This window comes from Puntigrus tetrazona, chromosome 17 (genome assembly GCF_018831695.1).
Source record: "Puntigrus tetrazona isolate hp1 chromosome 17, ASM1883169v1, whole genome shotgun sequence".
In the NCBI taxonomy this organism is placed as follows: domain Eukaryota; kingdom Metazoa; phylum Chordata; class Actinopteri; order Cypriniformes; family Cyprinidae; genus Puntigrus; species Puntigrus tetrazona.
The window spans coordinates 6,086,636-6,112,187 of NC_056715.1; the positions used below are offsets into that span (position 1 = coordinate 6,086,636).

At 36.2% G+C, this 25,552-nt stretch overlaps 3 protein-coding genes across 5 annotated transcripts in view; 1 reads left to right on the plus strand and 2 right to left on the minus strand.

Annotated features, from left to right (window-relative positions):
• The window catches only part of si:dkey-288a3.2 (protein phosphatase 1 regulatory subunit 37), a 35,648-nt gene extending 25,911 nt beyond the window's left edge, over positions 1-9,737 (plus strand). Inside the window, exon 11 of the mRNA XM_043263223.1 lies at positions 7,714-9,737. Within this exon, the coding sequence (XP_043119158.1) occupies positions 7,714-7,878 (165 nt within the window). The 3' untranslated portion in view covers positions 7,879-9,737. The remainder of the gene's footprint in view (positions 1-7,713) is intronic.
• Positions 9,738-12,920: 3,183 nt separating this feature from the next.
• Positions 12,921-18,174, minus strand: ak7b (adenylate kinase 7b). Its single transcript, XM_043262449.1, has 18 exons — positions 18,079-18,174; positions 17,734-17,913; positions 17,542-17,650; positions 17,362-17,456; positions 17,159-17,269; positions 16,920-17,003; positions 16,756-16,844; positions 16,573-16,663; positions 16,408-16,485; positions 16,146-16,295; positions 15,938-16,066; positions 15,310-15,403; positions 15,101-15,229; positions 14,939-14,992; positions 14,274-14,471; positions 13,558-13,778; positions 13,292-13,450; positions 12,921-13,206 (listed from the first exon to the last, which is right to left on the minus strand). Exons 1-18 carry the CDS (start codon positions 18,166-18,168, stop codon positions 13,171-13,173), a joined length of 2,097 nt encoding a protein of 698 aa, XP_043118384.1. The 5' UTR covers positions 18,169-18,174; the 3' UTR covers positions 12,921-13,170.
• A 736-nt stretch (positions 18,175-18,910) lies between these two features.
• galcb (galactosylceramidase b) lies at positions 18,911-24,267 on the minus strand. Of its 3 annotated transcripts, XM_043262163.1 has the most exons (17): positions 24,079-24,267; positions 23,873-23,941; positions 23,707-23,770; positions 23,512-23,625; positions 23,265-23,404; positions 23,122-23,160; positions 22,582-22,712; positions 22,278-22,433; positions 22,017-22,141; positions 21,793-21,920; positions 21,464-21,553; positions 21,277-21,366; positions 20,605-20,749; positions 20,324-20,507; positions 19,692-19,855; positions 19,507-19,583; positions 18,911-19,357 (listed from the first exon to the last, which is right to left on the minus strand). In XM_043262163.1, the coding sequence occupies exons 1-17, from the start codon at positions 24,217-24,219 to the stop codon at positions 19,211-19,213; spliced, it is 2,004 nt and encodes a 667-aa protein (XP_043118098.1). In that variant the 5' UTR covers positions 24,220-24,267; the 3' UTR covers positions 18,911-19,210. The 3 variants fall into 3 exon arrangements, with proteins under 3 accessions (XP_043118098.1, XP_043118099.1, XP_043118100.1); XM_043262164.1 differs by lacking the exon at positions 24,079-24,267 and having other exon boundaries at positions 23,707-23,801; XM_043262165.1 differs by lacking the exons at positions 18,911-19,357; positions 19,507-19,583 and having other exon boundaries at positions 19,713-19,855; positions 20,337-20,507.
• Between the last annotated feature and the right edge of the window lie 1,285 nt (positions 24,268-25,552).

Below are 25,552 nucleotides of genomic sequence, written 5' to 3' on the forward strand. Positions count from 1 at the left end.
TCGCTTCAAATCAAGCCTCTCTTAAGCACCGCGGCCCACCTTAATTACACGTATGAGGTTGAGATTTCACACCTCTGGTAAAGAGAAGATAAAGTCAAATTGATAATAAACGCCTGAAAGATACATTTTTGAATCAGCCGGGAGAGCTGCGGATTGCGGAGCTGGCTGCCGTCCTCCACGGCACCGACACAGGAGATATATATTCATATGATTCACCGTGCGCGCGCGTGTGTGTTTGAATATGTTTATGATGATGTTCAGAACTCAGCCACTCATCTTTAGCGCTGTAACTTTATTTTGACACAATGTCACATTTGCCTGATGCACTTCCAATATGAGTGTGCTTATTATAATTATCAGATTGTGCATTCATTGTACTCCTCATGAGTAATACGTGGTAATTATGAAAATGTGTTGTTAAGCTAAATCGAATAATTATTTTTGCAGTTTCACACAAATGTGAAACAGGAACTTGATCATTTCAGTCTATCAGTCTTGCGCAGAATGAACTTAAGGCTTAAAATATTTGTGATTTTTGTTTTTTACTGTTGCATAACTAAGTTTGGGGAGGCACATCAGGATTTATGAATGCATGTGTTGGTTTAGTAGAAAAATTTGGTAGAAGAAATAATAGCTTGGGCTTTTTTTGTAGCTTTATAAATAAATAAAAAAAAACAAAACATTGATTTAATTCATTTAAAATGATTATTTGCTGATAATTAACTAGCAAATACAGATTTAAATAAATGTCACATTTATTTAATTATCAATTACTGATAAACTGGTAGAAGGAATTAATAAACAAAATAATAGCATTGTTTTTTTTTTTTTAAAAACATTGATTTAATTAATGATGATTTGCTGATAATTAACTAGCAAATAGACCACAGATTTAAATAAAGTAATAATGAATTTTGAACCTTAATTTGCAAGGACAAGATCAGATAAAACAGCTCATTAATGCAGCTAAAATATTTCTTTCGAACTCTGGTGTCTATTTCTATGAATTTAAAATGTATAAAATGACTTCGAAAAAAACTGTTGTTTTTCGCGCAGTTTAAAATATTGCTGACATCGGTACATTGTTCGAGTCCAACTTTCTAATATTTTTTTACGATCACAATTGTTTTTAGTATCTCTATACTAATTTACCCGACATTAAACATCCATCATCTCTCAGGCTGAGGTTTACAGATCCATTTAGTGTGCAACAGTGACATCTACCTTCAGAGATGAGAAGCAGATGAACTTAACACAGGACAATAGAGAGAGCACACTTTTGATGCAGGTCATAGTGTGTGTGTGTGTGTGTGTGTGTGTTAGCGTGTGTGCGAGGGAGAAAGAGAGATAGAGCGAGCGAGAGAGAATATGTTGGTAATTATAGCTATTTATGTTAAGAGAAAAGACCTAGTCAGATGGCGAAGTGCATTCATTAACATTTACTTAGCGGTGAAGTCATTATCCTCTTTCCCACTAACAGAGAAGGGGAAAAAAGAGAAAAGAAATAGAAAAAATATTAATGTGCTGACACAATGACAAATACAAAATCCAGGACGCACTTAAATAGGATGTATGGGTAGTGTAAAAATGCAGTTTGACTGTTCGAGTGAGAAATAAATGTGTTTGGCACTGCGTTCATACGTGGAGTGACTAATTCTCATTGTCATAGTGGTAAACAAAGAAATGATGCAAGCAAGTCCGATTGTTTCAAAGGTTCTTTCTGCTGCGGAGCATTAGCTGATTGTGTTGTCTGAAATGATTATTTGAAAAGTATTAAACTATATTTAAGAGCTTAGTTGCTATATTAGTTTTACTAATGCATTTAATTGTTACTTTCCCCGTCCTAAAATATATTTAAACAGCAATTTGTTTATTTAAGATTTAAAATAGTGCTTTTGAAAATAGACTTCAATTGTATTGCGCGAATTAAAAATAATATACAATACAGGCATAGTTTTTACTGGCACCTCAAATGCTGAGTAATTTACATATATTAGCATATAAAGTAATTGGCACAGATGCCAAGAAAACACTGGAAAACAGATTAATTGTCATCTACCAGCCACAGTGACATTGTTAAAAATGAGATGCTTTTAAGAAGCCAATTATCAGAGAAGTTCTAAAGTAACCCTTTTTCATCATTGAATATCAACTTAAAGCCGGCTTCATACAGAAACGCAATGATTCCTTATCCAATCCCAAAAGTCCCTTCATATCCGTGCGAACAAACGCATTAAGGCAACTCGCATAGACAGCGTACCGTACATATCTCGGAAGATGTCAGATATCATGTCAAGCCAGCTGCGCGTCAACTTTTGTGCTTTGGAATAATTTTGGGATTTAAAAAAAAAAAAAAAAAAAAAAAAAAGCACAACATTTGAGGTAAACTAAAGATTAAGCGTCATAATGATTTATTGCAATACATCATAAGCGAACATGTTGCCGTCAAGGTTGAAGAATATTCATGTGTTTAGGTCTCTGTGATGTGTCACCTGCCCTGTGTGGAGTAGTTTGTGAGGCATATGGGCACAGCCTTTCTCTTTCTTACACACACACACACACACGCACACACACACACACAAACTCTCGCTGGTAATAGATTCTGCTATGGTTTGCTGGAGCTCTAGTTTTATCCCCTGTAATAATTGGATAGTGCCTCCATTTATAAGGCTGTCCAAGGGAATGCAGAGTGAACAAATGAGCTAGTTTAGTTGCCAAGACCACTGCTTGGGGAGAAGGGCTTAAATGACTCCCATTTTCACAGCCATTGTGCAATGGCTACCTTAAATAATATTGAGATTACACGAGGGAAGAGAAGACATGCTGAGGATCTATTGTGCAGATAAAAGGACGGAGGAAATTAAAAGATTTGAGGGGAAAAAATAGAAATGAATGCTTGTTTGAACAGACAATGAAACAAAATGCTGTGTATGGACTGATATATTATAATCTGTCTGATATGAGAGAAGAATTGCTATGATTGCTAGATAATTGTTTTGTTTATGTTTTGCCTTAATAGTATTTGAGAATCTGACACATCCATTGTAATGTTTTATTTGATTTTTAAACCAATTTTCTAAAACTTCATTTTTACTCATTTTACTTTTTAATAGATACATAAAGTTATGTAAGAATAGATAGATAGATAGATAGATAGATAGATAGATAGATAGATGGATAGATAGCATTTTTTAAATAAATCAATACAAACTAAAACATAGACATTTTCCATATAATATCTTAACACATATGATACATTATAATTCCATTATCGGATGGCTATATTTGTAGCAATAGCCAACAATACATTGTTTGGGTCAAAATGATTATTTTTTTTCTTTAATGCCCAAAATCATTAGGATATTAGGTAAAGTTACCACAAATATATCAGAACTTAATGTTCGATATGTAATATGCATTGCAACTTCATTTGGACAACTTTAAAGGTGATTTTCTCAATATTTAGATTTTAAGATATCAGATTTTAAAATAGTTGTATCTCAGGCATATATTGTCCTATCCTAACAAACCACGCATCAATGGAAAGCTTGTTTATTATGTATGTATTTTAAGAAGATACCTTTATGACTGGTTTTGTTGTCCAAGGTCACATGAGCATGTACAAAAATTTGTGAAAATGACAGGTAATTGTTAGATAATTTCATCATTCGGTTCATCATAATTGCAATTAAAAAACAACAACAACAAAAAAAAACCATCAGCCCACATTTTTATATTTTAAGATAGTTTTAAAAAAGCTATTTAAAGTTAGAAAATGTAAACATTTCCTATGATCCTGCAATCCGTTATATGCATGTACAACAATTAGTACAAATGCTGTTGTATCATGTCACACTGCAGGAAAACCATGTTTTTGGAGACCATTAAATAGTAGAAGAGGAAAGCAGGGTTGTTTACATACTCCGAGACGTCCAACCTCGGACAGATTCCCCAAACTGCGTCCCTCCTCTCAGACTCAGCTGGTCTGAGAAAGCCTCCTCTTCTTGCCCCTTCATTCTCAGCCTTATTTGTATTCGTTAATGACTTTATAATTCCTGGCCAGCGGGAACCTGCTTTTATCTCTATTAGTTTAGTAGCCTGGCAAACAAAGGGAGTCTGGGGCTGGTGGCACCATGCCAGCAGGAGCCGCCACCATAAAGGCTCTTGTCCATCTGTGTCGCCTTCTAACGCAGCTTCACTCCTCCTCTTTTTCGTTTCGTTCTCCCCGGTGCCGTTTCTACATATACTTCTGCACCATCCCCGGCTGATATTCCTCTTACCGGCGCCCGTATTGATCTCCGCGATGGCCAATGAAGTGTGAAAGAGACTTCTGTTTTTCCCGCAATGATAAAATGACAGCTCGCTCTGTCGACGTATGAAAAAAAGCACTCGATCGCAAATATCCCGGGGTGACGTTTCAAAAAACGTGCCTCGGAATGTGACCGAAATTCATTCGCATTGTCAGGCCGGGATGCGATATCTTTATTAGGGCTGAAATGAACCGAGTCGAGCGCGTTTACCTCCCATTTCGGATGTTTTTCATCTCTTTGAGGGTCATTTCATATGCTCGGAATATCATTTCGGCTCAAGCGGGCGTTAATTTGACATTTGTAATGCATGTACTATGTTCCATGAATGCATTCATAAGGCCTGAATATCTCAAACTTTTGTGAGGCCTCTTTATTTTGCTTTTCGTCTCTCTCTCTCTCTCTCTTTCCCTCTGTAACATGTCAGAAAGACTGCATCCTCCTCTCATCTGAGATGCTGGTCAGATCAGGGGGCCCTTCATTGTATATTTTACCTTGGAGTTGTTTTGATCTCGCTGAAGACAGGGAGCAGCTTTTTTTCCATTTCCCTTTCTCTCCCTCTCTTTTTTTTTATTCCTTCGGCAGCCCGTGTGTCTTTTGCATGCATTGTCTTTGAACAATGCTCTGTTTGAACAGTGCGCTCGCAACTCAGGATACAGGCGCGCTCGACGGATCGACTTTTATCACCTGCTTTTCCCAGTGATTCTATTAACGCTTCTGTTTCATTAAAAAAGGGGGACGCGGCCAACAGACAGGCGCACCGGCGAAGAGACAGACAAGAGTGACTTCAAACAAAGTCAGTCGCGAGATTGCCACAGCGCGCAGACAGCCCTTCATTCGGGGGGACTGACAAAGCAGGGCCGGATGAGGCGTAGAACTGTGTGTGTGTGTGTGTGTGTGTGTGTGTGTGTGTGTACCTGTGAGGTGCTAAATCATTAATTAGAAGGAAGCCACTTCTGCCTCTCTAATGCACTGTTGCTAATCCATGAGCATTGAAACATATGGTCTCACAATCAAGCTAGTCCAACAGGCAGAGTGGGTCAACAGTCATGTTTACTCGTGGAGGTCGCCATACATCGAAGCGTACGGATAATCAGGCAAAAAAAGAACAGACAAAACTATTAAGGTAATTAAATGAGAATATGTTAACAAAAATCACCCATGCAAGAACATTGGTTTATTCTTATTAAAGGTGTCACAATCACAAAGTTTTTTTATACTTTATACTGACACCTATTGGCATTGACGCATTTATTTATCCATAAATAATTTCTTATGCAAGAAAAAAACCTTTTAAGAATCTCAATGCTTAAGATCTATTTGAGCGAAATGCGGTAAAAGCGGCAGCATTGTGAAATGTGTTATTATAGTTTGACATCTTATTTTAATATATTTTCACATTTGTCAGCCAGTGTCAGCTGATCCTTCATAAGTCGTGCTATTATGCTGATTTGGTGCTTAAGAAATTTCTTCTTATTGTTATCAATATTCAAAACAGTCGTGCTGTTCGATATTTTTCTGTAAACCATACTTTGTTGTTACACTACATAAACCAAATCAGATATGCAGTTAATAACACATAACTGGCAAGAAAGCACTAAACTTTTACGCTACAAATCTCAACAATGCATAACATGCAATATTACAGTGAAATGTAAACCTACAATTAACCGTGACACCTCACTAAACTTATTTAATCCTTCCAGATGACCAGAACAAATATTTAAATGTTTAAATATTGAAATGGTTCATGCTCATTTCTTTAGATAGTCATATGATTTATATTTTTATCGTGCATTTCAATCTGAAACTGGGACAAGGAAAAAACTATAAAATCACTTGAAAAGTGAAAACTTTTTCAAGGAAAAAAACATTTCAAGATAGTTTTAATGTGACCTTCCTCAAAATAAAAATGTATACTTTTATTCAAAATTCATCCTTGACGTAGAAGTATCCAAAGTGGCAAATATGAGATAACGGCTTGAATTTTTGCTCTGGTGTGAATGTTGCACCTCATGAAAAAAAATGTTCACGTATGTTTTTGGGAACCCGGCAGTCAGTCTGCTGCAGGCAGCGGCGTTGAACTCTGACTCTGGCACAGGAAGTGAAGTCAGCAGCCGTGTAGCTGCTGCTCCAGAAGGCGATGGCTGTGCTCACGGCGGGGCTCTTCCTCCCCGCAGCAAGGTTGGCACGGTGCGGAGGTGCTGGTGGTGCGGTGCTGGTTCTGGCGCTCTTGGCTGCTGCGAGCGGTGCGTGCCCTCTGTCATTCATGGGGAGTGGCTCTGTCCAACTGTCACTTCCTGACAGGCTGATAATCAATCTCTTTATTAACTGCTCTGCTGCAGACGGCCCGCCCGGTAGGGAGGGTGGGCAGCCTGCACGGTACACCGCAGCACCGCACTCCGCTGGGGTCGGAAAGGTTGGCATCGCAAGACGACGCCTCTTCCAGGCAGGACCCATCCTTGCCGCTGTTAGGAATCACACCGGAGAAGCCAGATCATCCCGGTGATAATTTATCAAGAGGAAAGGTGCGGTCACATTAGCGAAATTTTGGGAGCAAGAAAGGTCCATTTTCGATAGCGTAGTTCACACAGAACCCAAGCAGCTTTCCATTGGTCAGCGTGAAGAATTTGCATGTCCAACTTCAAAATTTGCGTTTTGAAAACTTTTTGCCCTCGCATGAAAATCCGGATTAGCAATTTCCTACTGGATGATGGAATTTTGTCAAACGAACTTTTTCACCCTCACATGAAATTCCCAACTGTTCAAAACTCTATTGAAAATGTTAATGGAAATTAAAATCCCATGAAATTTCCGTAGCAACCCTTTTTTGCCCTCAGGCGTAAATCCAGACTGACTGAATCCAGACTGAATTTTTACTGGATTGATGGAATTTTACTATACACGTGACCAACAAAATTTTCTCGCAAAGAACTCTCGATTGCACAAATTCCTGTAGAAAATGTTCACAGAAATTATTTAACCCAAGCAAAATCAGCGTGGCAAACTTTTTTGATCTCGCAAATTCCCATTGGTATGAACTGGTATGAATTTTAGCCTTAAAAATTTGTGCCAAACAATTCGTGCCAAACTTTTTTTTTCGTCGTCGCTTAAAATCCGGATTCAAACGCCTATTGAATCGACTAGATTTTGATTCGATTTTGAAATTCGGTGTCTGCAACTGAAGCGTCACCTCAGAACACAACCGTGATTTGCTTCCCATTTCTTTTACTACCAAACTGAGCATGCCATCCAGAGTAACAACTGTTTTTCTTTTCTCACTCATCACATGTCAATTCCGTCCGAGCTAATGCCAAAGTCATGTCAGACGGAGCACTGATGAAGAAACAGAGCCTTATCACATTAAATATGAATAAGCCACAACTCTATTACTCTCTGTTCATAGGAAGACTTTCTGGTCCAAACGCAGAAGATGCTGCTGAACAGGATCTCCGATCTGTGTGCGACAAACGCGTCGACCGCCAAGGGTACGGCTTTGCGGCCTGCTTCTCCAGACCCAGCCGACTGCACCGAGACCACCTATCCGCTCCCCACCCAAACAGCTGACTAGAAGACATATAAGCATAATAATTCTATGGCAAATAACGATAACCATAAAACTCCAAATCCTGGTAATAAAGCCGAAGCCTCTCTCCCTAATGAAACAGTGGCCCTCCTGCTGTTTCCTGCCTAATGTTCCCACCGAGGCTTCCTCCACTTTCCATAAAGCAATTTTGCAAGCCCACTCCCAACGTGAATCATCTCGAAACGAAGAGAAGCCTCTCCCTCCATCTCTCCTTGTGTCCCCGGAGGGTGACGCTGACTAAATCTGTGTTGATACAGAGGTGTGCTCTAAATCCTGTTTGCTCGGGTTCCATCTCCCCTAATATTCACACTCGTGTATGAGGCCCCTTCCCTGCCTGCGTCTGCTAATGTAGCGTATCGTCGTCTGGATGACAAGACGACATCGGCGAGCGCCTCAAACTCCCTCACATGTATCGTTTACTGCTGGTGCAGAGAATCACAATGTGTGGGAAGGAGAACATATGTTAAATTTAAGAAGCTGGGATTTACCTCTGCGCGGGTCTTAGTTTACATGCGCTACTCAACGCTAGCCAACAACAAAGGACGAATGGCTTTTTCTTTCGGTTTAAGTCGCCGATGCACATGAAAAGGTGTTATATCTGAAAATATAGGCGTCTTTTGTGGAACTCGCACTAAATACCATCTGCCGCGTGTCTTTAAATTCAAGGTAATTAAGAGTATGTTTGGTAAATGAAAAACAACCTTTCTGAATTGCAATAAATGAGAGTTTGAGCGGCGAGATTGAGTTTGCAAATTTGATTTGAAATTCCTTTAACATTTCCACAGTCTGTATGTAATTATGGTCTCTAAAAATAAGCTTGTGCATTTTTTAATCAATTAGATTTAATTTCTCCAACACATGCCATTAATTCTATACCAATTAATGGCGTTTACCTATAAATTGTTCAAAAAATCTAACTTTAAACTGTAAAAAATAAATAAATAAAAGCTGAAAATATATTTCTTTTTTTTTATTATTTAAAAATGAATAAGTAAAGGCCTTTCCAAAATAAGAAACGTCAGAAAGATGAATTGTTCCACACACGTTGCATATCAAAAACTTACAGTATTCGCTCTCGGAGATTTGAATGCTTTTCTTGGCAAATCCCAAATTACTCAAAGATTTCTTGATTGACAGATGAGGGGGGATAACTGTATTTAGCCAGGGACCATCTTTCCTCGTCTGGCGTGATTTGGGTCTCATGGAGGATTGGCCCCCCTGGTGTCTGGCCCCCTCCTCCTCTCGGCACGGGGCAGGGGCAGATTGACAGAACAGCATGGGGGCAAGCGCCGCTGTGCCAACAGCCCCCCCACGCTCTACCTGATGTTTTTAACAAAGGCTTCCATCTCACCAACTCCGCTGCCGAACATCGCCCAGCCAGCTTCAACCCACCCCGGCTCTGGAACAAACAGACTTTGAAACCTGATCGTAAGGATGTTGGGAACAGATGCACAGACGCTGGGAATGATGCGGCGTGTACGGCTGTACTCAAAGATAAAATGTCAAACATTTTTCAGTCGGAGCCCAAGAAATTGGACAGTTGTTAGTAAGCACCTGCTTGCAATTGACAGAAGGCTATTGGGGGCTTGTTTTCTATGTTATATAAATAGAGTTTTGTTTAGGAAGAGACTGGGGCTAGTTGTCACACTTTTTTTTTTTTTTTTTTTTTTTGTGAATATTTCAGTGTAGTTTTTTTTCCCCCCAAAAGTAAATTTCCGTGGAGACACAAACACTGATATAATCGCTTAAAAAAAGTAATTTAACCAAAAGAATGGCGAGTTGTCATATTATGTGGGGAAAGTTGTCACAATCAAAGCCAAGTAAATAATTGCTTAACAAAGTCAAAATATGAAAATTATACATTTACACATTTGAAAGTCTTTTCAGATTGTGTTATCGCAAGGTGTGATTTGTTACCTTTAAGTGAGTGTGTGTGTGTGTGTGTGTGTGTGTGTGTGTATAAATACCTACGACAAATTCAATAACAAATATATTGTTAAATATAATTACAGCTTTATGAAATACAAAATTAATAAAAAACACAAACGTGAAATAAATAAATAGAGAAACAAAAATACAATCGAACCTAAACACAGAAATAAATGCATTTTAATGAATAAATATAATTTATTTTAGCTGTATGAAACAAACCAATTAATAACAAATGAAAAACTAAAATACTACATTACGATATTAATGAAATGTCTTATAAATAATTGTATTATGTACAGTTGTATAATTGTAACATTCATAAAATGACAAAAATGTCAAAGGTAATAAACACACACACACACACACACACACACACACTTAAAGATCATAAGTCATAGACTGTGATAACACAATCAGAAGCTGAAAAGACATATGTGTAAATGTATCATTTTGATTTCAAGATAAGCAATTATAGAGGACAGTCCACTCTATTACTAATGCACTGTTCTTACTGACCCCCTTCCTAGTCGTCATCAATCACTGGAAAATTTCACTGACTTTCCAAAGGGACGACGATGCGAGAGGAGCACACACCGTCTGACGCACGTTTCTTGGAGGTGTTCCCCCATTTTGATGAATTTCCGGCCTAGGCACCCAGCATCCCTGCTGTATGTGTGGCTGCATCTCCTCCTTCCTCCTGTCAACATGATCCTGCGCACAATCAGTCGCAGGGTGCAGACTCGCCGGGTACCTTTCCGCTCCTCGCCATGTCCTCTGGCCTCACCCGCTCCGTCTGTTTTATTCGTGAGCAACAGAACATATACAATTACATCTCACGACTTCAAAACGATCTTTAATTCTTTTCTCTGCCCTATTGTTGCAGGAGAAAATGGATCAATCACGCTCTCTTTCGCTCTTTCAGTCGGCGAGAGTTAGTTAAAGCAGTAAAAAAAAAAATACTTTGTTGACCCGCCAGGCTTTTTATGGGGAAAAAACGAGATATATTGAACAAAACAAACCACGTGCATTTTACTTTTGCTTATGTTCTCGTAGTTTGTCAGCATGAAAAGATCTTTCTTTGTAGATATCTAGAATATTATGTTGATACAAAGTTAGTTATAATCCCAGATTCCGCCCTGTAATCAATAAAAAGACATTTTCAGGCACTGCAAGTGAGTGCAGCCAATGATAAATATTGGCAGACAAGAAAAATGTGTCATTTTTGTCGATTGAAGGGAACATAATGATATTCACAAGGAGACCCCCACTGAGACACAGACACAACTGTTCCTAAGCAACAAAACACTTTCCCCCCCTCCACACACAGAAAGGCTTTTGGATTGACTGTTTTACAGCCAGAGATACTCCAATGAAGTGACATAAGTGAACACAACTGTACACACTTCTATACCTACAGTTGACATATTTAGCTCCTGGTAGTAATATGCATTATTGAGCTAAAGGTGCATATATACTTGAAAACAAAAATGTGAAAAAAAAAATGATTGAATAAATTATATACATGCATAGGTAGGTAAATGCATTCTTCTATTTAATTTGCATTGTATTTATTCCTTGTAGCATTGCTGTATAATTATCGTCAAAAATAATTAAAGACTGAAATATACATCTCTTGAAAACAGAACATACTTGATGCTGAATTTAAGCAAGTTTTTATTTTTATTTCTATATATAATTGTGTGTGTGTGTGTGTGTGTGTGTTTCATTTGTTTGTAGTTATATCAATAGGTGTGCTTTACTGATCCAAAATGTGCAATAGTTCAATGCAGTGGAGAAAAAAAAAAATCTTATTGATATTTCTAAAAGTTTTCAGTCGTAGTATAATTTCAGGCCTAACTGTTTAACATACATAAATGTTTCCACAGCATGTGGTCGAACGGGTTGTCTTAATCTTAGTGGTCTTGGTGGGAAATCAAAAGGAAAAGAAATATGTCGTATTGCATGGGTAGGAGTGCCATCTAGTGGTACATACCTGTATAGTAACCAGCTTTAGCCTTGAAATAAACCATTTTTTTATACGTTGCATATAAAATATATTATAAATATATATATAATTTTCACTCATAAAATAATACTGTCCTTATTAATTATTATTAATTGGTTATTCTTAATAATTAATACTTGTAGCAAGGATGCATTAATTTAAAAGTAAACAGTTAAGTAAAGATAAAAAAAAAAAAAGTCTTGATCTATCTGTTGATCTGTTAATTAAATCTTGTAATATATATATATTACACAGAAAAAATATTTAGACATTTTAAGTAACTAAGTCAATGTACAATAAAATAGTCGTATAAAATTACAGTTCAATTTCATTTTGACCATAAAAAATGTTTTTTGTCATATACAGCATATATTTGATTTTTTCCAGATGGTATATTCTGAATACATTTAAAAGTCACAGGAGCTTGTTGAATTATCATATCTCCGATCACTGATGTTTGTCTGTTTGAGTAGCTGAATCTTAGATTGTCACTTTTACAGACCCAAAGAGCTGATATTTTAAAAAGTTTGCTCCACATCAAAAGTGCTGATCAACAGATTCATAAACAGTTTCCACTCAGGGCCCATCCATATTACAGACAGCCAATATTTCTCATGCACCTGTGCTTTGTCATATACAATCTTGTCTTTAGCAGCTGTACATCTATTATGGTTGCACTTGACTTGTAAATTCCTACCCAGTTTATTGTTTATTGCCACCTTCTGCTGCCATTTGCCCTATGATTCCTCATGTCTCAGGCGTTATTGCCTGCTGTAAACCGGACTCTTGCACACTTTGTGGGCCTTCTGCATTGTATCATTGTTTTATTTAGTATTATACTCTTCTTTTTAAACAGAGAAACTAGCTCTAAGTACTATGTTAATGTATCATCATATTAAAAGGTGAACTAAAGGAGCCACGGCACTTCCTAAAGTGCAGTATTTTGTTTATTTTACTAATGAAATTAATTATGTGCTAGCTAAAAGGGTCTGTTAATTATCTGCCATTTGTAACATTTATCCTTTGAAAGCAGAGGACAAATCAGACTAATCACGACATGTTGGACACACTTTCCACAAATGAACTTCCAATTAACAGCTTCATTCTATCAACCTTTTAATGTTTTAAATCCATGGATAGACAAAAACGCAGTGAAAGAAATTTGTTTTCTATTTGATTTGCATTGTATTTGTTCACTGTAGCATTACAGTATAATTATTATTCATAATCACAGACTGTATTAAAGATTTAGATTTTACATGAACATTAAGACTGAAATAAACCTCTTATACAACACAAGTTATACTTGCTGCTGAAAGCCCGGGTCAAATGATGTTTTGTTACCCTTCAGGATTATTTTTGAGAAGGTACTCAGCCTGAAAGATACAAAGAGTGAGAATTTCACAATTCTCTTAGAAAAACAAATGAATCTAATATGTATTATTAAGATGACCGACCTACCAGGAAGTCTATAGGGTCATCCGGACGTATTCTACAGCATTCGATGAGCCCTTGGGTGAGAGTGGGCATTACGTCCTTCATAAGATAGTTCCTTAAAAGTTCTGACTGTGACTCCAACAGGTCATGTTCTTGTCTCCTCACCTCCTCAAGTTGCTGATTCTTAAAGCACACAAACACACACTAACACCTCATAGACAATAAGAGATTAGCGTCTTTATTTAAGAACCAAAAATTCCCTGAATCCACTGTATTTAGCAGGTTGTTACCCATTCCGCCCAACGCTGCTCTCTCTGCCGGGACTCTTCTTCCTCCCGCCGCTCTGCCTCGGCTCTTTGTGCTGCCTTTTCTCTTAGCTCCTGTTCCGCTTGCCTCCTCTCTTCTTCCTCTACCTCTTCTAAGATTATCCCATAGTTCTTTGGTTTGCCCACCTTTTTGCAAACCTTCTCTATGACCAGCTGGTATTCACTGTCATCATTGCTTGTAATCTCTGAAATAAAAGGAAATAAGGAAAATAGACATACAGGTATTTGAAAACTTAGACAATACTTGTGAATAGGTGCCGTCAGAATTAGAGTCCAAACAACTGATAAAAACATCACAGTAATCCTCATGACTTCAGTCCATCAATTAACTTCTTGTGGTAAATGTGACTGCACCTCAAAGCTTTGCCTGAATTAGTTAGATCAGGGGTCATTAAACCTTGATCCTGGAGGGCCGGTGTCCTGCAGAGTTTATCTCCAATACACCTGCCTGAAAGGTTCAAGCATACCTAGTAAGACCTTGATGAACTACTTCAGGTGTGCTTGATTGAGGTTGGTGCTAAACTCTGCAGGACACCGGTCCTCCATGACCAAACTTGGTGACCCCTGAGTTAGATCCGCAGATGTATTACTGCATTTCATTAAAATGCGACTCGGTTCACTTCTTTTTTTACATTACCTAAGAGCTCAGGATGAATCTCCACTTCTTTTTTTTACATTACCTAAGAGCTCAGGATGAATCTCCAGATCCTCAAAATAGTTCAGCAACGTCTCATCCTCTACGTTTCTTTCTCTGAAATTGGCCAAGCGGCGAAGGAACTGTTCAGGAGTGTAAGAAGTTCCTTCTACAGCAGTCTCAGGTAGATTCAGAACACGGTTTTTCAGAAAAACATCGGTGGCATCGACAAAGAATACAAACTCTGAGGAAGAGACAGATTTCACTGTATATCAGAGCAATGTTTATAGCCACCTGTTACAATATATCTTTTAAATGAGCTGTGGGTGTCATATTCTCAGTTTATCTTTCTACAAATATAACGTCTTACTGAAAATGTTCACCTTATGTAAACCTCACTCATGCAAAAATAGTGTTAAATTGCACTTTTTTTTCTTGAAAGAGTTTAATATTTTTATTTATGAATAAAATTAACCAAAAGGTATTAGAAATTGTAATAACATTTCTGTTTTGTGCTGTATTTTCAACTTTTGGGGAGCGTGAGCGATTCCTTTTACAGCTATTAAACTTTTGAACACTTTGTGAGACTAAATGAATTTTCTAAGATTCAAATCAGTCAAGCAAGACTCAAATCTTAAGGCTAATAATTATGATGGAGAGAAAAAAGGCATTTCTAATCTGCATTATACTTTACATTAATTAATTACAGACCTGGGATGATCTTTTTCTCATGTTTAGATTGCAAGTCCTCAGGCTCTTCATCACCTGTTGAATATTTAAATTATCATGCAGCAAATCAAAACTCATGTATTATTAATCAGAATCAAGATTTAATTTGTTAATATATCACCTAAAAAGGGGCATATTTCTCACCAGTAAATAACTCCTTCGCCTGCTGGTATGTTTTTGGAAAACCATCCAAAACAAAGCCCTGGTTCATACAGGGTTTAGTCCTGAGTTTGTCTCTCATTATACGAATCACATATTGGTCATCTAGCCTTCCTATACAACAACAACACAAATCTGAATACTGTATACATAATTTCAGTATATATCACCAAAAAAAATTACAAATACGCAACCTCCATTCTGATTCATGTTTTCCTTTAAAGTGTCCAGAAACTCCTGAGCTTCATTCTGATCGTTGTCCTCATCCTCTACACGGACACTTGACTCCTGATTGATTCAATTAAGCATCAGTATAAAATATTTACAATTTATAGATTTTTAATGCATAAAAACGGAAGGGAATTCACTATACTACTACTTCTGTATTAACTTATTTTGTATTCTTAAAGAGATAGTTCACCCAAAAGTGAAAATTTGGTCACCATTTACCTCACCCTCATGTTGTTCCAAACATATATAAAGATATCATGAATAATGTTGGTGATGACCAAACAGTCTGTGTTGTTGACTTTACTTTTTAAGGTTGGTTACTAACATTCTTTAAAATATCTCTTTTATATATATATATATATATATATATATATATATATATATATATATATATATATATATATATATATTCAAGAGAAAAAATAATAATAATATCACTGATCCATATGAACATTATATATAGATCAGTGGATAAGTGGATAATATGAATAATAATTAGTATTTCTGGATGAAAAATCCCTTTAAATAATATCTGTGTTATATTACCATGCTTTGATAATTGTGAATTGCACATAGTTATACAACACTGACCAGGTTTTCTAATGTTTCAGTGATTGTCTCCTTAAGCTTAACATGGTGAAGTTTATAATGCTTGCATGTCCTCTCCGCTATAGTGCTCTTCCCAACAGCAGGTGGGCCCAGGATGCAGATACGAAGGGGCTGGGACACATATGAACAGGTGTTAATACTGTAAACATGTTGATGATCCCAACAAAAACACTAGAGTACTTTATCTTACCAACAATCCCCTAGTCTGCTTGTATTCTTCAGTAATCTGCTCAATGTTTTCAACCACGCCAGTTTCTGACACCCACTGAATGTTAAAGTTCTCTTTCAGATATGTTGCTTCAATACGAAGGTTGACAAGCAAAGAATCAATATCTGTTTGCTGAAGAAAGTGGAAGAAAAAAAAAAAAAACTGTAGTCAATACCAAACCAAAACTGTACAATATTGATAATCTTCACTGTAGTATGTCAGAACACCTGGCATTGATTCTTACCGTCAGATCCCGTATGAGATAAATCTCCTCTTTTGAAACATTCTGAGTTTTTCCTGATCCAAGCACGCTTGTTACTGCCTTGAAAAAGAACACTTTGCACAAGAACCATTCTTTTTTTTTTTTTTTTTTTTTTTACAAAAATATACTAAATGTGTACAATCTAACCTTTATGATATCCTCCATTGTGTTTTTGGAATCATCAACTGCAACAAAGTATTGTGACTTTGGCTTGTGGTCGATGACATTTTGTACGATCCTTTATGAATGCAAATCAAAAGGGTGTAAATGCCCAGTAATTTAGTTTTTGCATGGATGATATGTTATAAAAAGCTGCACGATATCACTTACCCTGCCAGATCACTGATGTGAATAGTGGGAATAAAATTGGAACCATCTCCAAAGATGGGCACCTGGGCGACTTCACCCAACCATGACATCTACATAGAGCAGGTATTTAGCTTCATAAGCACAAAATAATTTGGTCCTTTTTAAAGTATGTGCATATGATTTACCTTAAAAAATAAATGGAAGATGTGTTCTCCCATTCCGTACTGTAGTCCTGATGCAACAACATACGTAGAGAACTGGGAGCTTTTCTGAAAATCATTTAAAAATAAATATGAACTTCACACTTTTAAACTATTGCTCACTTGAAGTGTCGCAAACATTATTAGCAACTATAAATAGTGTGTACAGCTGTTTAATATTGCATTGCTTTTCTAAAATGGAAAATTAATATTCTCCTGCTCACAGTTTTGCCTAATTTAACCACAAGTTTCTCCAAACCGATATGATCATGGAAGTTGGGGTGTGCTTTTCTTCTTCTGTAGTGCTCTTCCGTAAAAGGAATCTCTGGATGATCCTAAAGTGAAGTTTATATTCATTAATTCGATCTTTTAAACTTGTTTTGCCCGTTGATCAATGTAATACTTATTTAACTTTAATTATTCCTACTTTATCAGCTGGTTTAGTCGTAGCCCAAGTCATGACTGTTGACACCAGGATAAACATCTTGGGCCTGGAAAACTGGTCCATTTCTTCATGAAGAGCTGTGATTGGATGATAATTTAACTAGCATCACAAAAAAATATTTCCATCAACAAACGGCACATGGATTTAATAAAAATGCGATACCTGAGACAGCCCACCGTGCTTCATCTATCTGATCAGTATGCTGAGTAATATCATAAACGATCACATCGCATTTCATTAGGTGATGCAGAAGTTCTTCTCGCTTCAAGTTCTGGTGGGGAGCAAAAGGGATTTGATGAAATACAATTGGCAGCAACTTCATACCTCCTACATGTAGATTAGTGATTTATTTACGCAGTATTCTTCAGCAACGAAACTGCACTGCTCCTCAGTTCGGTTGGAAACTGTTCCCACAATCTGGAAGGCTGCACCTTTGAGATTTGGTTGCTCATCATGCAGCCTGTCGTCATCATCCTCCACATCAGCCTCTCCAGGGTCCACAAGAGATGCACCAACCAAACATAAGTCTAAAAACTTAACACAGCAAAATAAGGGTATACTAAATAAACAGTAAGGTATGGACATAACTGCCCTGCGTGTAGTTGACGTTTCATTTTAAGCCGTGTCTATAGCTATGAAGCCAAAACATGTGACTGCAAAAAAAAAAAAAAAAAAGAATAAAATAATTAAATAATTTACCCTCGCAATATTTTTCGATGTATATTTATCAACATCGTTGATAAAAACACGTCTGGGGTTCTGCGGTGTGTCCTCGGTCTTGCCTGCCATTCTGTGTTGTTGTTTTGTTGCTAGGAAACAAATGCGATCACGTGGTTCAACGTGCGTTATGCGTGTGTGACGCTAAACACGAAGCTGATTTTGGGAGCGAAGTCTCTACAAATCGTTTTTGTAAATAAATAAATAAAAAGACAAAACAAGGAATGAATGAGTATTCTCTTACAGTGATCGCGTTATTTATGACAGCCTGTTTCAGGTAGAGTCTAGCTTTGAAGTTAAATTTATCATACTATCACGAGCTAAGATAAATCATGTAAAACAACGGATGGAATAGCTGCTCCACAGACATGACATTACATATGTTTCTGATGGCGGTTGTGTGTGATTGATCATGCTGGTCAGTTGAACTCATTAATTGGTCTAAGCTGAGCTAGATGATGGGTCACTAACCACTGATGGGGCAGAGACTTAGCTTAAGATGGTTGTAGCAGATAAAATAACACTATTTAACAAAATGATAACTTGAATTTTTCACTGGAGAAATTTGATCTAGGTTTGATGTTTTGTAATAGGCCTGTTTAAACGTAAACTACTGTCACAACGCCTTAAGTTAAATATGTCCATTATTTAAATCATCATTACATAAAAATTACAAACATTGTTTCACTATACATTTACAGAGGATTGTGGTATAATAAAAGCTAAACATGTAAAAATTATATCAGTGCTTTTTCATAAATATACCGTTGTAATTTTGTACAGCTCACATTATTTTAAATGAAATAATTCAAGATCTTTTTTGATGCTTAATAATCATTTATTAGAAAAATATATATTCAAATTAAATTAACAACAACAAAAAAAAAAGTCCACAACTCCCATTGTCAGTTTTAAATTACACCGGTGGGATATTATTATCATTATTAAAATTATTATCATTAAGGCAGTAGGATATGGATGCAAAAAAACTTTTAAATTAACAACTCAAACCTCCTCATAATCATAGCATTCACACTGTTCACGTGTGTTTGATTCCAGCCTGGTTTTCTTTTCTTTTCTTCCCAGTATCACAGCTATGGCACACCAAAAACCATCAGGCTAAGGCCTCTATAGCAAAATTATCAAACTGTGCAAGTTCAAACGAGCTAGTGCCTATTGCTGCCCATCCATGTCGTGGCTCCGAAAGCACTGCGTTCTTCCACAGGGGATAGCCATTCAGATCTGCTGACGCATAGTTTCCCTAAAACACAGAATAAATGACAGATCAACTCAAGTACAAATCTGACAGTGTGGCAAAATGAGATTCAGACGCAACAGATGGAACGAAAATAAAGGGAAAACTCAGCAGGAAATATTTTTAGAAACATTTCCATATATAATTCAACAGACCTTGATTGTAAGGGTCAGCGTGTACCACACATGTGCTCTGGTTTCAGACAGGCCCTCAGCAAGAACCGTCATTCCATCTGTTTGATTAAAGGGTTTCGCAATTATGACCCGGCTTAGTCAAACTTACAGCAGTAGGGAGAAAAACAAAAAAACAAAAACATGGCTTTTATTATTCAGATGCTTACTGAGGTCATTCGTGACTTTGTAGGTGCCATCTGCATAGATCCAGAAAAAGATTCCCCTCGTGCTTCGGACAACACCTCCACCTTTGTTCACTCTGAGAGCAATGAAGACTCCACCGGTGTGCACAGACTCCATGTATACGTCACATGACACCATCAGGTCTTGCCTGACATCGTAAGTACATAAACCCGTTAACTACATATGATCCATTTATGTACAGCATTCTTTATTTACAAGACCACTTGAAAGTTGTGTGTTGCTTTTTTATGTTTTTAAAGTAAATCTCTCATGCTTATTAGGGCTGCTTTCACTTGATCAAAAATACAGAGCAATGTGTGGTATGAAATATTATTAAACAGCCGTTTCAATTTTAATGCATCTTAAAATATAACTTATTCCTCTGATGGCAAAGCTGAATTTTCAGCTGCTTTTACTACAGTCAGTATCCATCATTCTAATATGCTGATTTGGTGCTCGAGAAACATTTCTTCTTATCAAAAAAACTGCTTCTTAACATTTTTGGATTAGTAGAAAGTTCAAAAGAACAGCATTATAAATGCTTGTGCAACATTAGAATTTTTTTTTACTAAATCCTTAAAACTAAATCCCTACATAATAGTTATAAAATCCTCACCACTGATAATCACCAATAATACTTATTGTCTGATCAGCATCTGCAACCCAGGTCACCGGATGCTGAGTGACCACCTGTCGCAGAGTGGAAACATGAGGGCCGGGATCCGTCTGGTTAGTGAAGTATTCAAAGACCCCTGTCTGATCTGCAAAGTTTGGAGCCTCTGAGAAATATGGATTTCCAGCTGGGAGACAGGAAGCCCAACGTGTTAGATTCGCACACGCTGTGTGAAAACTATTAGAATTAAAACGAGGGGAGAAAATGATAACAAAACTACTTACAGACATCAAAATGATCTTTGTATGATTTGGGAAAGGGAGAAGAGGGTGGAGGATCTGGGTAACTTCCTCTCTGACCGTTTCGTACAGTAGTAAATGTATATACCTCATCAACGTCAAGCTCTACGCTGAAAGACCCTTTAATTACCTACAGCATTCACAGTTTACACAAAAACACGCCATTAGATTTCAAATAACAAATTAAAAAAAATAAAAAAAAAAAAAAAAAAAAAAAAAATCAAAATGAACACAAATATATTTTTAAGAACCCAGACAATAATCAAAATAATTTTTTTTTAAAGTAAGTCTTTTTGGTTTAAGGTATTGTTATACTTACTAATTTTAATTAATTGTGCATAATTACCTAATCCTAAACTTAACTCTATAGCAAGTACATGCAGTTAATTCATATGTTTTTTTTATACATATACATATATATATATATATATATATATATATATATATATATATATATATATATATATATATATATATATATATATATATATATATATATATATATATATATATATATATATATATATATATATATATATATATATATATATATATATATATAAAATTACACTGGAACAGGACACTTCAAAATAAAGTGTAATCATATTTTTTTTAAATAGGGTTATATAATGAACATATTGATTTTTATGTACATACTTTAATAGGCTTGATATTTCGGAAGAGAACTGTCTTGTTCGTCTTGAAATCAAACTTTGAATGCCACACCTGCAGCTCACTGATTGAAGCCTGTATGAAAAAATACATTTCAATGTAATGTTATCCATTTAAAAAAAAAATAAAAATAAAAAGTGGAAATAAAAAAAAATAAATAAAAAAACCTTACAAAAGTCCCTTTCAGATGGAAGGTTACATTCTGTGCAGTGACATCATATGAAGGCAGAGGGGGTCTTATACACATCGAGTGATCATGAGTCTGACAAAATAAAATAAAATAGAGAGTAACACAAAGACCATTAAGAGGATATATGTATACTACTCATACAAGCAATTTTTTTATATACTTTTATTAATCAAGAAAACATTATACTGATCAAAAGAGATGAAGGATTTCTACTTTAAAATGCTGTTCTCACCAGCCTTGGCAAGCATAAGACACACACTACTTTGCGGCCCTTAACTTTTGAACATTGTTTGAAGATTAATAAGTCTCACCATAGTTTCAGTGATTATTGTTAGATTTCCTCTTTCATCAGTTAATGCAACATAACTTCCACCGTGTGTAAAGTGGCCCACTGTCTGCAGGTACTTCCAGCCAGGTTCCGTAAACTGGGTAGTATGGGCTTAAAGAATTTTATAAATCAAATACTTTAATAGTATTAGCATACATAACGCATATATACAACACTGTATAAAAATAAATAAATAAATCAAATTACCCGTTATCCAAATAGGGGACTCGACAGCATAATTTCCACTCCATGGCTCTTTTGCAGTCATTAGTCCATCCCTTCCAAAGGGAAGATTCTCATAATAACTAGAAACAAGGTTCCAAGATATGGTCCTAGAAACAAACAAAAAACTATTTTCTCATCATTGAATTCACATGTTCATTTATATCAAAATTTGTATATGTGTGATAGTTCTTTTTCTAAACTGGGAAATGCTACATGACTCAGATCATATGAGAGATGGCATACGCTGTCATTTGGCCATTGACATAGTTCTGGTTGAGAATTCGGGCCCAGCAGCCTCCGCCAACATTGTCATTAAAGGTACTGTAGTCTTCGGAGGACCACAGTTTCTTGCCGGACTTCAGGGCCTGAGGCACAGTGGTGGTGCCAGGATAATGAACCCTGTCAGTCAAACCATTTCAACATCAGCATCTCACGTCAACATACTTGAAACATATTTACATGTCATGCAAGTATTTTTTCCCCAATAACACATATAAAAATGTACATGTTTTTAAATAAGAATTCATGCATTAAAAAAAAGGTTTACCCCAAGATTTCAACGGCCTCCTGTAGCTCTTTGTCAGCAATTACAAAAGAGCTAATCGGCTCCCAGAGGTTATCGCTCGCAATGATTTTAACTCTCTCCAGACCACTTTTATCCAGTGTATATCGCAATAGCTGGAAAACATTGCAGAGAAATTAAACATAAAAGGTCATTTTTGAACCTAACTTTCCATGTGCTGTATATGCATTAAAAAAACCTGATGTAACTGGCGAATGTAAAAAGATTTAAGATGTAAAATTGTATCTAATTATATTTATTCAAAAGATCTCATGTATGTGTGTGCATTTACATATGCACAGTGATCCTTTAAAAATTTTGATTTTGGTCTCAAAAAAAACATTTCTTACCATTATTTGGGTCAAAATTTGATTTACTGCAACATATTTTTGTTGAAAATTTTTCTCTTTAATTCTCTATTTAATTAGATATTTTCAATTAATTTAAAATAACAGCAAAGCACAGTATTTATTTGATAAGAATCTTAAACATTATTATGAAAGAAGAGACTCTGACAGTGCTTACCTTTATGTACTTACTATTAAAACTCCTTTCGTTCCATATCTATGCAAAAAAATAAAAATAAATAATAATCAGATGTTCAGATTAATGAGGAATAGGACCACTGAAAAACAGAATGTTTATTGCAATAGATGAAATGCATTCACCCCGACATAATCAATGTCCAGGTCATGGTACTTATTGGCCCCAAGAATCCAAGACACCACATAAGAAGCAGTAATATCAGGGAAACTATACGGCCAGTTTTCACCATTTCCAACCCATCCCGGAAAAGCCCATGGTAGACCTGTTAAAAATACACTATTAAATGTTGAAAACTGCTAATTAAAATGTTGGACTGAATTCATAAGCACAAGCTCACTGCACATGCGCTCACATAATTCATTTCTTTACCTATGAGGGTGATGTTTGGATTTCTCTTCTTGGCTTCCTTCATAAGCCACCATTCATATCCTCTAAAATAATTCTCATCATCTTCGTAGTGCATGTGTGAGGGTTCAGTTCCATCTGTAAATGATTACATTAAATGGGTCATATGCATAAACACATTCACTGTACCTAAGTTTTAAAAGTGAAAGTGCTCTATACCTGTAGTCTGAGCATCGCCTCCAATTTCAACCTTCAGGATTTGTAATGAGGCTCCAAATTTAGGCTGTTAAAATATATATGTACATGTATACGGTCTATAAAATGTAAATACATAATATTATTACACAAATACAGTCCGAGCGGATTTCTTTCTAAGTAAACACACCTTGAATAGATAGTCTAGTATCTGACTCCGAAATGGTTCAGCATAATTGACGAGCAAACGTGAGGTCGCCTGCAAAAGAAAAAAAACAAACAAACAAAAAAAAACTTTCATAACACATTGGCTGTTACTGTTATTCAGGCGTTAGCGTTTTCTGTAAACTAAGCACTTCAGAAACACTAGAAAAGGAGAAGCACTGAAATGCTCACCCCACCACCGCTTAAACCACCAATGCCATCAAACGATCGTCCTAATCCAGTTTTATCATCCAAATCGTAGTCCTCGCCTAAACAAATACTGATACAGAGAAAAATACTGAAAAACGCACACCGCTGAATACTTATATTCATTCTAACTTGTGCGTTCCTCGAACATTATCAGCTGACTTGCAGGTTCCGCAATAGGCGGTGCTATAATGAACTAACCACGCCCCTCGCAAGCGTATCCAGTCAGAGCGGGCCCGCGTCATCTGAGGGGGCGTGGTTTATTTTGGACAAAGAAAAAACTGGAAAGCAATACATTTTGTGAATGTTAGAAAGCAGTAATCCCTGCTATCCCTGTATCATACATGTCATAGGTCTATTAGATAACTATACAATAAGAATAAGTATAAAATTGTAAAATTGAATGTGAACATGACTTTTTTGGTAATGTTTGTTTATTTTAGCCATGTTCCTGATTAAAATAAAAAACCCAGACCATTAGGAAGTATTCAGATTTTTGTAATGCGTTTCCAATAAACAATGTAGTTTAGTCTTAGCAGTTAGCGGGAAGAGCCATCGTTTTGGTGGGAAAGCGACAATCAACAATTTCGTCATCTGTAAGTGTTTTGGAAGAGTCATGTGATTGTGACATTTGTTATGATATTTACATAATCATAATATCATTATATGAAGATGAAAGAAAAATATAGACCGCTTGTTGAAACGTAACAGCAGTTTTTAAGGCCCTATCCAACCCATGAACGTCCTTTATGCGACTTGAGGAGTGTCTGTGGTAAAATGTTTTTCTGTATTACTGTAGGCCATTGTTAAAGGCATCATTATCTCTGACATTGTGATGGAGCCATCGGCTATTTTCTCAATTTTTTGGAAACAATTTCAGAGAAGAGAAAAGCATTGCCTAAATTTGATATTCAGTTTCTTTCGTTGATAGTATCCACACAGAACATGTCATCTTTCATAACCCATTTCATTTTTCAGTCTACGTTTTCATTGCGAGTCAGATGCGAAGGGATTTCTCATAGATGGTATGAATTTTCTCAGATTTGTGGAGCTGCCAAGTCAGCTTTACAGACTACTTTATTTACAGCGCTCTCCTGCAGAGGCTTATAATACAATTGGATGCATACATTGATTACTTATATTTGATTTTTTAACTTCTACAATCTGTACCTCATTTATCAGTCTGCTCTGGGGGAAGGAACAGCAAGGTCATCAGAGATAGGATTTTGGTTTATTGATTGATGGTTTGATATCTTAGAAATATGAGCTCCTATCTGATAACAAATGTAGGAAGGAAAAGAGCTGCACAATATCAGAGTTTTATTTTTAGAGAATAGCTATTTTATTTATTTGGTAGGAAAATGATTAGCAATTTAAATATTTTGTTGTTATTACAACATTATGTGTGTGTATATATATATATATATATATATATATATATATATATATATATATATAT